The sequence below is a fragment of the Drosophila mojavensis genome, unplaced genomic scaffold, assembly GCF_018153725.1.
Source record: "Drosophila mojavensis isolate 15081-1352.22 unplaced genomic scaffold, ASM1815372v1 contig_136, whole genome shotgun sequence".
Classification (NCBI taxonomy): domain Eukaryota; kingdom Metazoa; phylum Arthropoda; class Insecta; order Diptera; family Drosophilidae; genus Drosophila; species Drosophila mojavensis.
The window spans coordinates 10,575,648-10,587,501 of record NW_025318667.1 but is presented as its reverse complement, the minus strand read 5'-3'; the positions used below and the strand labels follow the sequence as shown (position 1 = coordinate 10,587,501).

The 11,854-nt window shown below is 42.4% G+C and overlaps 1 protein-coding gene across 1 annotated transcript; it reads right to left on the bottom strand.

Moving 5' to 3' along the window:
* Positions 1-9,790: 9,790 nt before the first annotated feature.
* On the bottom strand, positions 9,791-10,662 carry LOC6585169 (MICOS complex subunit Mic10). The gene has a single exon (XM_002010772.4). It carries the CDS (start codon positions 10,441-10,443, stop codon positions 10,222-10,224), a length of 222 nt encoding a protein of 73 aa, XP_002010808.1. The 5' UTR covers positions 10,444-10,662; the 3' UTR covers positions 9,791-10,221.
* Positions 10,663-11,854: the final 1,192 nt, after the last annotated feature.

Below are 11,854 nucleotides of genomic sequence, written 5' to 3'. Positions count from 1 at the left end.
GACCAGGCCAATAACAAAAACAAACGTGAGCGGGAAATGTATGTGGCTTAAGCGAATGGAGTAAACCGCATTGCGAATGCTCTATGATTTATAAATGGCGAGAGATATATAGCGAGAAAGGCGTAGAGATATAGAGAAACAGAGATAGAGAGAAACGGCGAAGTAGAGGGCTAAAGAGAAGGAATGAAATGATGAAAGAGAGAGAAAGTCGAAAACAGAGACAGACAGAGAGAGAGAGAGAGAAGACAGAGACAGACGACAGTGCAACGAAAACGGTAAGAAAGAGCAGAAGAAGATAAGTTACAATTAAAGTAGACAGAGAGGGATTAAAGATATAGTGAAAAAGACAGGAATATTATATTATATTATGGAGTAATCAATGCAGATAGAAGTGGATGGAAAAATATCTATTTATGTATATAAATATGTATGCATGTGTAGGTATACATATACAGATGCGAAAAGATATAGGCTTACCAAAATATTTACGTATATCTACATAAAAACCGATTTTGGTAGAACTATATAAACATTGATATATGTAAGCACCCTCCCCACAATCATGAGTAATGCAGAGATACATATAGTTAAAGCGTTAGAAATACAGTACAATCCAGATAATTCGAAATGGCAAAGGGATCCTTTTTTTCGATTTACACAGAAATTGAAATTATCGAGAATTCTAGAGTACGAATTTTTTTCAAAGGTATAGAATTTTTTTCGATTTATCACGATTATCGATTTAGCGGGGTGCGAATTATCGAGACTGGACTGTACTTGTATACAGAGAAAAACATCTCCACATATGCATAAATATGTATACATACATATCTATACTGGTATAAACCTCTATATATATTTGTATACAACTTCAAGCTTTGCATATTTATATTTATATACTTCAATATATCTATCTACATTCCATCTATATCTATAGCTAGATATGTCTGCAACCTATATTTGACCCTCGTACTCTCTCTATCTTAGTATAGCCAACTGTTATTATCCACTTGCTGCTGCTGCTGCTGCAGTGAGTGAATTCAATTTGATCTGTTGATAGAGACAGGTACTTATTGGCCGTTTCCCATGTCACGCACTGACGCCTTCGGACTACCCCTCGGCCGGCCGCTCAATGGCCATCCCCCTGGGCACCTCCCATGGCAGCAGGGATGCGCGCAGTTCGGATAACTATTTCAATTAGACGTTAATTATGCTAAATTGACACTGGTCATTATGACAAGTTGTTTGTGGTCTCGCTCACAGCTCCAGCTCCAGCTCCAGCTCCAGCTACAGCTACGGCTACGGCTGCAGCTTTGCGTCGTCTCGCCTTTCTATTGCTCTTACCCTCCCTCTGACACCAGCCCTCTCACCATCTCTCTCGCTCTATCCGTTGCTCTTCTCACCTATTCCGTTCATCGTCTGCTGCCACGGCGAACACTTGCAACTGCAAATTTAATTTAATTGCATTTCATACGCCCATTTGGCCGCAACGCCGTCGCCGTCGTCGTCGTCGTCGTCGTCGCCGTCGTAACAGTTGACTTATTTAGGCAAAAAGGGAATAGCATTGCTGGCCAAGGGGCAGAGGGCAGCGGGTGGGCCGGAGGAGACGCAGACGCTGTCGACGAGTGCGGACCGTCGGCTCTGTTAAGCAGCGGCTGCCTTCAGTCGCCGCAAAATTTTAATTGCCTGGCCACTGGACGCCGGCTACATTTGGCTCTGACCATCAGCGGCTGCCGCGGCCGCGTGTCAGCCAACCGACCACGAGGATGACGACAGCGACGCCGCGCGGCGAGGACGCCGGCCTCTACCTGTGCCTGTGCCTCTGCTGGTGCCTGTCCAGTGGATGGCCAACACTTTGGTTGCTGCCGCGCTTCGCTGACTCCCGGCCTGAGAGCTGCTCCAACAAAGTTGCCTACAACCTCATTTTTTTTTTTTTTTTTTTTTTTTGGCTTCCCTCCTTCTTTCTTCAATTTGTGTTTTTGTTTTGGATTTTGTTTTTGCTTTTCTTCAGTTTTTTGGACACTGGCAAAGGGGCAAGGGCCAAGCCGAGAAGGTTGTTAGCAATTATAAAACTATTGCGATGACGATTAATGGCATGAAGTGGCACATGTGTGAGGAGGAGAGACAGAGAGAGAGAGAGAGAGGGAGGGAGGGAGGAAGAATGAATAAGTCAGAGAAAGAAAGTGTTGAGAAAGTTTTGTTTTGTTCAAAGGAATGAAACAGACGCGCAAGCCTTAACGAATGCAAATTAGGGAGATGCAGATGAGAGATAGATAAACAGAGAGAAAGAGAGAAAGAGAGAGAGAGAGTGAGAGGGGGAGAGAGAGGAATGATCAGAAAACAAGCTACATGAAGAGTATAAAGTGAGTAAGAATGTTATTAAGCTGGGTAGAAACAGTTATGAAACAGATGTGAGTAAGCATCGTTAGAGAACAAGAAGAAGAGAGAAGAAATGAATCGATACATATCGAAGATAGCAATTCCAAAAAAAGTAAATCTGAAAAAAAAACACAGTTAAGGCACAGTTAAGACATCCACAGTGAGACATGATTCTAAACTTAACATAACTGTTTAAACAAATATCGATAAACTACAAATTGAAAGAAAAAGCAAACTAAGTAAGCTCTGAAAAGTAGATGAATTTAAAGGAAAGAAAACAAAGTTAGAAAAGCAAAAAAATAATAAGCCAATACAACAGTTACAGGGAAATTTAGGAGAGTAAGAAATGTCGATAACACCACGCACAGCGATAACGATAACATTGGAGCACCTCTTATATGCACATTGAAATGCAAATCGTTCGCTTGCTCACGCAATCAGTTCTGGGTTCAAGGTCGCGAAATCGGTCTATGTAACGAGCATGCCCATTCCCAGAGTGAGCGACAACATGCAGCCCCCCTCCATCGCTCTTGATGCGAACGAGAAATGCTGGCCGCCAGCGATGGGGCACGCATCAGGCGCGCAAATAAATTAGCGGCCGCAAAGTGTTGACATTTATTGTCAAGCCAATCGGGCGACGGGCCCACAGCCTAAAGCCCAAAGCCCAAAGCACTTGCAACAAGATACATGCCGCATGCGGCACCATGAGTAATGTGGAGTGCCGGCAAGTGTGAGGCAAGCGGCCGGCATCTCAACCAAGTGGCACCGCACGCTTTTGGTCAATTTCAATTTATTGCAACAAGTGACAATGGACACTCGCACAATCGAGTGAGCGCGAATGCGAATGCGATTGCGAATGCGAACGTGAATGTGAATGTGAATGGGCAGCCGTTGCTGCCTGTCCCCAATTTGAACCGAGCCCCAGTCGTAGTCGCAGTCCCAGTCCAAGCCCAAGTCGTTGCCGATTGCCAATGCAATCCCATTACCAGAGCCGCTGCGATCGACTCTTTAATTGGTGCGTTGTCTGCGCCCAGCTTCCAGCTTTCAGCTTCCAGCTCTCAGCTCTCGGCTTCATCCTCGGCCTGGAGTGGAGTGACGTCGACAAGGCGCGACCACGACAGCGACGACGTCTAAATTGTCGCACCTTTTACAGCTGCCCGAGTGGAGCAGCTGGCGACAATGGGGCCGCACCTACTTCAAGGGCCGCCAGGGCTTCTGTGCAACAGCTACCGCCTGGACTGTTATTTAGCCAGAGCAACAGAGACAGGAAGAGCTGGAGATGGAGATGGAGATGGATAGATAGATAGAGAGAGATTGAGAGAAGTTGCCAAAATTAACTGTGCTTAGAAGTATGAACAATGCGAGTCTTAACACAATCTGTCTTTCTCTTTCTCCACTCCTATCTTTTGCATTATCTCTCTGTCTCTCCCGCTCTCTATATATCTCTCTCTCTCTCTCTCTTAATATCTGTTTAGCTTTTCCTCCATTTGTATCTGTCCCACTCTCTCTCTCTCGTTTCAGTGTCGTTTTCACTCTCTCTCCATCTCTATTTTTCCGTGCTCTCTCTCTCTCTCTCTCTGTCTCTCTCTTCTTTTCTTTCATTATCTATATCTGTCTCTCGATCTCTCTCTATCTCTCTATCTCACTCTATATCTATCTCTCAAGGTCTCTCTATATTTTTCATTATCTTTATATATCTCTCTTTGTCTCTCTCTCTCTTCATCTATTTTTCTCTCTTTCTCTGCATTTCTACACTGCAGTTCTCTATCTCTCACTCTCTCTATACGCTTCACTCTATCTCCATCTTCACTCTGTAGACAAACATTGCCCCTCTCTGCACTTCTCATTATTGATTATTATTGGATTATTTCACTCTTCAATTCATGTGGCTCTTAGCTCTCATGAGCCGGCCGTATGTTAAATAAGTTTACTGCTGAGCATTTTGCGGTGGTTGCCAATGCTCATTAGGCGCATCCAAAACGAGAGCCCTACCCACATGAGGCACCGCCGTCCCGACCAACCCAATGTTTCAGACAGACGTACACACACACACACACACACACACACATACACGCACACACATGAGAGCCAGTCAAACGACGGCACAGTTTAAGCCGAGCTGGCCCTTGCACTTGGAACGGGGCTCCGGTTAGTTGAGGTAGGTTAATTTTATTGGCCAAATAAGTGGGTATCAAATTTAATGGCCACAGCAACAAGCAGAAGGCCAAGACGCGCACGAACAACACGAACGAAGAAACCGAGGAAGAAGCAGAACAAACAGCAACAGCAGCAGCAGAGGAAGAAAACAACAAGAAGGCGACCAGAAAATGGGGGAGGCAGCAAATTGCGGCCCAGTGCGCAGTGCATAAAGCGTAAAAATGAGCCAAAATAAATAAAAGCCGTAACAACAACAACACCAACAACAACGACGCCGACGTCGACGTCCGTTTGATTGATTGGCGACAGCAGCGGAAGCGTCTGCGTCAGCGTCAGCGTCAGCAGCGACGTCGCCGTCTCTCACAAAATGGCTTTTGCGTAAGGTCAGGCATTTTGCATTAGCCCAACCAGAAGCCAATCCCAATTGTCTCCGAGCGGAACCAGTAGCTCACTCACCCGCTCCACTGTCGAACGAAATTTAATTAAGAAATTATCGATTAAGTTCGCCCTGAAAGGCTCCATAGAAATCAACTTTTGAAATAAGCAGAGATCCGAGTAAAAACTTCCTTTGAATTCAAGTTTGTGCAAAAAATAATAAGTGAAAAATTAAATATATATTTAAGAATGTTTTGAGCTATGACTATCAAAGATTTTATGAATATCATCTATTTATTTTATATTTTTTATTTTCAGGAAAAAGCTGGAAAATAAAAACAAAACGAAGCTCAAAGTCAAAGCAAAATTTATATTTAAAAGTTTGAATTTTTGTGAAAGTTTTTATTTAATTTTACTTTAATTATGTTAAATGAATATCGGCTATAATCCAAACAGGGTTTTTATTTATCGATATGCAAAATAATACCAAGAGACATTAAGTGAATGCTCAATTGATTTTTTAAATCTCTTGCTAAAGCTTAAGAAATTATTTGATGTATTTTAATATCTATATATATTTTATATATGTATATGTATATTTTAATATCTTGAAATTGCCTTCGCAGAACTTGTCAAATTATAATAATTCTATAAATGGCGGTATATAATGTATAGATTTTAATTTATATATGCAAAAATTATATAGATTTGATATTTATCATTTGCACTTATATTCTTCTATAGCTCGATAAATATCGATCTTCATTCTTTATTCTTTAAATATCGATTTCTATAATAATTATTTATTATATGATGTAGCTGCTATAAGCATTTATGGCTTGCTCTTCTATTCTTATTTAAGGATAGAATTCGAGATATCAAAAAATATTATTTATTCTGCAAGTATCGATAAGTATCGTTTGCTATTTAATATTTAATTATTACAGATAAATCTTTTTTTTTACATTTATTAAAGTCAACGAGGTAAGATAAATCTATAACTATAGATCACTTGCACTTATTTTCTTAGTTAAGTATTGTTGTGCTAATATCAATAAATATTAATTTTCTAGCAATAAATATTTATTATATTATATTATATTATATTTTTATTGTCATTTTTTATATTATATGACAAAACTGAATTCAAATATCTATCATTTGCAGTTGATTTCTTATTTAAATATTATTCTAAATACATTGGCATCATAATTAATAGTTTTAGTTAGGCTTAATAGTTTTAGTTATGTCACAATTACAATAAATATCGATCGCTTGCAAATATTTGCCTCAAGCTATTTTAATTGCTTGATGCCCGCTGAAAATTTCCTCAGCCTGCTCAACTCTCTCATGCTGTCTCTTTCTCCCTCTCTCAACGGCCTTAGCTAGGCACGAAAATTCTTTAGCAATTTTCACATAACTCGGTTACATTTCAGAAGTCTGAAGTCCACAGACCGACGAAGACGACGACGACCGAGCCCCAAAGAACGAAGTCAAAGTCAAAGTCGTAGTTTACCGATATCCGACTTAGTAATTCTTTCACGATCCCTCACTGTGTAGAACCATTGTGTATCAAGATCGTGTGATCTAGTGTGGCAGGCAGGCAGCCCAAACAGCCCAGTCAGCCCAGGCAGCCCAGGCAGTCAAGGCAGGCAAACGCATGATCACGTTTACGCTTACGCATCATTTAATGGATGATCGTGGTGAGGCCCACTCAGCTGATGGCCGGCGAAGCTGTTGATGAACAAACGCTGCTCCGCTTCCTATCTAACTGGCTGGCTGGCTGGCTAGCTGGCTGGGCTCGGCACCCACCAACACCACCACCAACTGGGCATACAACTTTATCACTTGGCCACAAAATATCTTCAATTGGTTCCATTAAACTTAAGCAGCGACCGTGCACGCTCTACACGCTGTACATGACCAAGGCAGGCCGCGCTTCGTGCGTTGCCATCATCATCGTCATCATTGGGCGTCGTGCCCAAAATTAACCTGCCCGGCCACAGCCACAGCCACAGCCACAGTTGGCCAGCTAGGCTGCTTGCTGCTTGCTGCTTGGTGGTTGGTGGTTGGTGGTTGGTGGTGCTGCAGGTGATGGCGGTGCAGGCTCATGCCGCATGATCATGGCGACGCAGGCTACGCGCAGCCGCTATAAATTCTATTGGCGTATCTATCTACACTATTTCTAATTTAGCCTTTTGCCTCTGCTGAGTCGCAGTTGCAGTTGTAGTTGGAGTTGCAGTTTCTGAATCTGTGGCTCAGTTTACTCTGTTACCTTAGTCGACGTCGCCGTCGTCGTCGTCGTCGTCGTCGTCGTCGTCGCTGGCCAATTTAAGTTTAAGTGCTTTGGTAACAGTTTCGCGCTTTCGAAACTTGAGTCGTGATTTATATTTTTTTTTTCTTTTTCTCGTCTCTCTCTCTCTCTCTTTTAGTTTGGCTCTTCTTTTCAACTCCCTTTTGGCAGTCGGGCAGCAACTGCGATTCCTTTGCAGGCGCTGTAGGAATTTTCAAGTGCCGTTTTTCACGCCACGACACGCAATCGCTGCGCTCAAGTAAATTAGGAAAATTGATCTAAATTTTCTTGGGAACCTTTCCATTTTTCTATTGCTGCTGCTGCTGCCGCCGCTGCTGCTGCTGCTGCTGCTGTTGTTGTTGTTGTTGTCGTAGTAACTGCTTGCGCTTTTTTGCCAAGATCGTTTGCAGCTTTGCCATGAGAGCGAAGCCAGCTCAGCTCAACTCAGCTCAGTTCAGCGAGCAACCCATCAAAATCAAACACATGTTGTCGTCATTTTGCAATTTGGTAACTGGAGCTTGGCGCTCACAAAGCAGAGCCAAGCGTCGGCTATGGCTGACGAGCAGTTACCCTGCTTAGCCCTTTGTTGGGGTCTACGCTCTACGAACTAGGCTTGATAATCTGAGAATTTTGCTTTGGCTAAGCGTATTTATTATGTGATATCGAAAGCTGAAAGCCAAAGGGAACGATTGTGTTTCTCCTCTGATAACGCAGCTTCTTCTCAGCATTTTCAATGCTCGCGGGATTAAATTTGCTATGTGGCATATCGTATCGATATGGAAGCATAAATCAGGCAGAAATTATCACTGAACTGGTTTAGTCTATAGACAAGTAAGCAGTTGTAGCACTTCATCAAGGTCGAGGGCTTCAGTCTGTTCCACATGCTCAATATACCCTTTGCACTAGAAAAGCTCCACTTAATCTTGTGACAGAATAGCAAATAATAACAACAATTTGGGGAAAGATGCAATAAATCGCAATGCAGCTTGATCTATGCCAGCTGCTAGTGAAATGGGCAGCACTGTCCCAAATAAAAACACAAATGGGCAGCACTTGGACTTGAGTTATGCGGGAATTGATTCGCTTAGCATTTGGTACAACAACCTAAAGACTCTCGAAAGTGCCAATAGCTGATGTCTATATATATATATGTGTATATATATTGTGAATCTCTGATCTATCTGCCTGCATTCGAGTGCCATCGAGAGCCATCGGCCATCAACCATCGCATCGCATCGCATCGCATCGCGTTTGTTATTCGTTATTCGGAGCGAGCATAAATGCAATCAGCAATCGCATTAATTTCAGCTACACAACGTGGTGCTAATGCGACAAGTTCTGTGCGCTTGGCCATTTGCCGCTTCCTGGAAAGTGGCATCCGAATCGGAGCACAGCGCTCGCCGGCGATCAGCGATACGAGAAATGGGCAGCGCATCGAATGGAAGCGGAGCACTCGGCCGGCCTGTCGCCTCTATCTGCATTGGCCATCGACCAGGCTAGAGTGACTGAGTGACCAGGCACTGGCAGGCACTGGCAGGCAGGCAGTCAGCCGACTGACTCTCTCAGAGATAACGCGCCCGAGCCGTGGCCGGCAATTATAATATATACAAAATGCAATCGAGTTCAGAGGGCAAACGTAGAAATTGCCAGAGAGACAGAGAGAGGGAGGGAGGGAGAGAGGGAGAGAGGACGGTAGATATTGTTAGCCAGCGGCTGGTATCGGTTCATTGGCAGCTTTGCACGTCGTCGTCGCCGTCGTCGTCGTCGTCGTCGTCATCGTCGTCGTCATCGTCGATCAATGTGCAGCCTGTAGCGCCGCATCCGTATCAAGATGTTTGGCTTATTGAGCCCCGAACCAGGCAATCGTGATCAACTGTGCAACAGAATTCGGCAGCAATTTTCGTGGCACATTGCAACTGGCGATGCGGCGACAGATTCGTTTTGGGCGCTACGCAAGTCCACAGAGCCAGAGCCAGAGTCAGAGTCAGAGTCAGAGCCATGTCCATGGCCAGTCCAAATGCCAGCTGCGGGCGCCCACAACGCACATGAGCTAGAGTGAGAGAGAGGGAGAGAGCGCGGGGAAGAGCGAGAGCGAGAGCGAGAGACGCTGTAGGCGCAGCGAGAGCTGCAGCTATCCACAGGTCCACGTTTAATAAGCAATTTTGATTTGGAGCAGATTATGTGACGGGCAAACGAGCCTCGGCACCAGGTTGCATGCAACATGAGGCAGCAGCTACTGCAGCCGAAACGTGAGCTCCTTGAGTGCCAGCCAGCCAGGCAGGCAGGCAACTCGCCTTAGCTTTGCCACGTCTCGCTGCACTTGACTTTGTTGCTGACCCGGCCAAAGATTTTTAACTTGCCCCATGCGCAGCGACTCTCTTTCAACTCTCTTACTCCCATTCTCGCGCTCTCTCTCTCTCTCTCTCTCGCAGTCTCTCCCCCTCCCCTCTCTCTCTCTCTCTCTCTCTCTCTCTCTCGCTCTCTCTGCGGATCTTGCTGATACTGTTTTACATGGAACTCGTACTGATTGCTTCTAGTCATGCCCCGATTTGCTGATTTCCCATTTTGTGATAAGAGTGTGCATCATTTTCATTGGAATTGCATGTATTTTTTTATTGAATTTTAATTGGCAGTCCAACAAGTAACAGCTACAACATAAAACTTAGATGGCTGAGAGTGCAGAGATACTGTGAGTGACATGCTTGCTCTCCTCCTTCTCGCTCACCCTCTCTCTCTTCCTCTCCCGTTCCCGCTCCCGCACCCTAGCCATCGCCTTAGCCATAGCTTTAGCCTTCGCCCTCGTCGCACGCGTTTGCTCTTGATCTGTTTCTCTGTCTATATATCTCTTTACATATAGATAGTCATAGTTATGTACATATGATGGACACGTACATATGAATACATAGTTGCACAGCCAAAGTTTTGTATGTGTGTGTGTGTGAGTGTTCGTATGTGTGTGCGTGTGCTTGCATTGATGAATTTTGTGAATCTTGTGAATCTTGTGAATCTTGAATAGTTTACTTAAACGACTCCAAGTCCTTTTCGCACGTCTTGTAGGCCACCCCGATGCCGAATCCAGTGCCAAGCAATATCGGCCAAACGCGCCGACGCAGAAATAATAAGGATATAACCGCGCCCACGACAAAGCCGCCGCCGCCCTTCACAATGCCATTGGCCATGCACCGATCGAACTTCCTTCCGGGCTGGTCCTCAAAGAACACCTTCTCCTCGACGGGCATGATTAGACGATGATTGCCTTAACTATTTCCCAGCAGATCCAGCACCTTCCCCAGCGAAAACTCGTCGTGTTTCTCTTTTTTTTTACTTTTTTCTTTTTTTACTTTCAAAATAACTTTGACATAAAAACGGGAAATTTTCCTAAAACAAGTCGATACGCTTAAAATCAGGCACGATTGTTAATGTTGTTGATGCTTCGAAAAACTAAAAGTCATCAAAGTCAACGATCCAACAGCTCGCCTCCAAGCCAGTGACACAAAGCCTACTCAGATATAATTATTATTAAATATCGATTGTACATATATATCGATTACCTGTTTTGATATTTATTTATTTATTTGACAATTTGCTTATGTAAGACCTGAATTCGAAAATATGAGCTCTGGTAAGTCGGTAAATCGGTAAGAAGGAATGAAAGAAAAGAGAAAAAAATACTCAACAATGATATATTTAATAGTTAACTAAATTTTACAGATATATCAAATTGAATATTTAAAATTGACTTAAAACTTAAATGAAATATGTGTTAAGTATTTTAATTATAAATGTACATTTTAAAATTATATGCTAGAATATCTTAATATTGCAAATAGTTTTAAATGTTAAAAAATGTTTTATTTTAAAAATAATAATAATTTTAAATTATGATTTTTTTTAAAATTTGAAATTACATTTTTAGTACTCAAAATTAAACATTAAAATATTCATAGCGCTAAAAATTGTTATATATATAAAGTCATATAGATATACCCATATATATATAATATATGTATATATATATAAATAAATAAAAATATAAATAATAAAAATAATTTCTTTTTAAAATAAATATATTTATATAGTATATATCAAAGTATATACTATTATATATATTTTTATATTTTTTTAATTCATCAAAAATATTTCAAGTATATTATAAAAGACATTTGAGTAAAGTACAAATAATGCAGATATAAATAATATTTATAAATATATCACATGTATTTCAAAAAAAATTTCAAATACTAAATAAATTTCTTTAAATATTTGACTTTTAAATAGATATTTTAAATTAGAAATATATATTAGAGTTTATACAATATTGTAGTAAATTTTGGTGTTTTTCGAGCTGATGCAACTGGAATAAAAGTTGGTAGCTTCACCGAGCTGGAATCCAACTGGCAACTGGCGACTGTTGCCAAAATGCTGGGAGGCAGCAGCGTGAATGCAGACATGCATAGGAGCAGAGGTGGCTGGGTGCCTGGTATGTGGAGCTGTTGTTGCATTTGCCACATTAACAACTCCACGAATGGCAATGGAAATGTTTGTGCAGTGGGCTGGAGGCGGGCGTGGACTGCACATTGGACTCCTTCAGAGCACGCATGCTGCCGGCAACTGGCTGAGATTTCTGCCAGATACTCTTGCCACTTAACC

What these genes read in the sequence shown, in the direction of transcription:
- LOC6585169 (XM_002010772.4), bottom strand. Translation starts at nt 10,443, where the DNA reads ATGCCCGTCGAGGAGAAGGTGTTCTTTGAGGACCAGCCCGGAAGGAAG.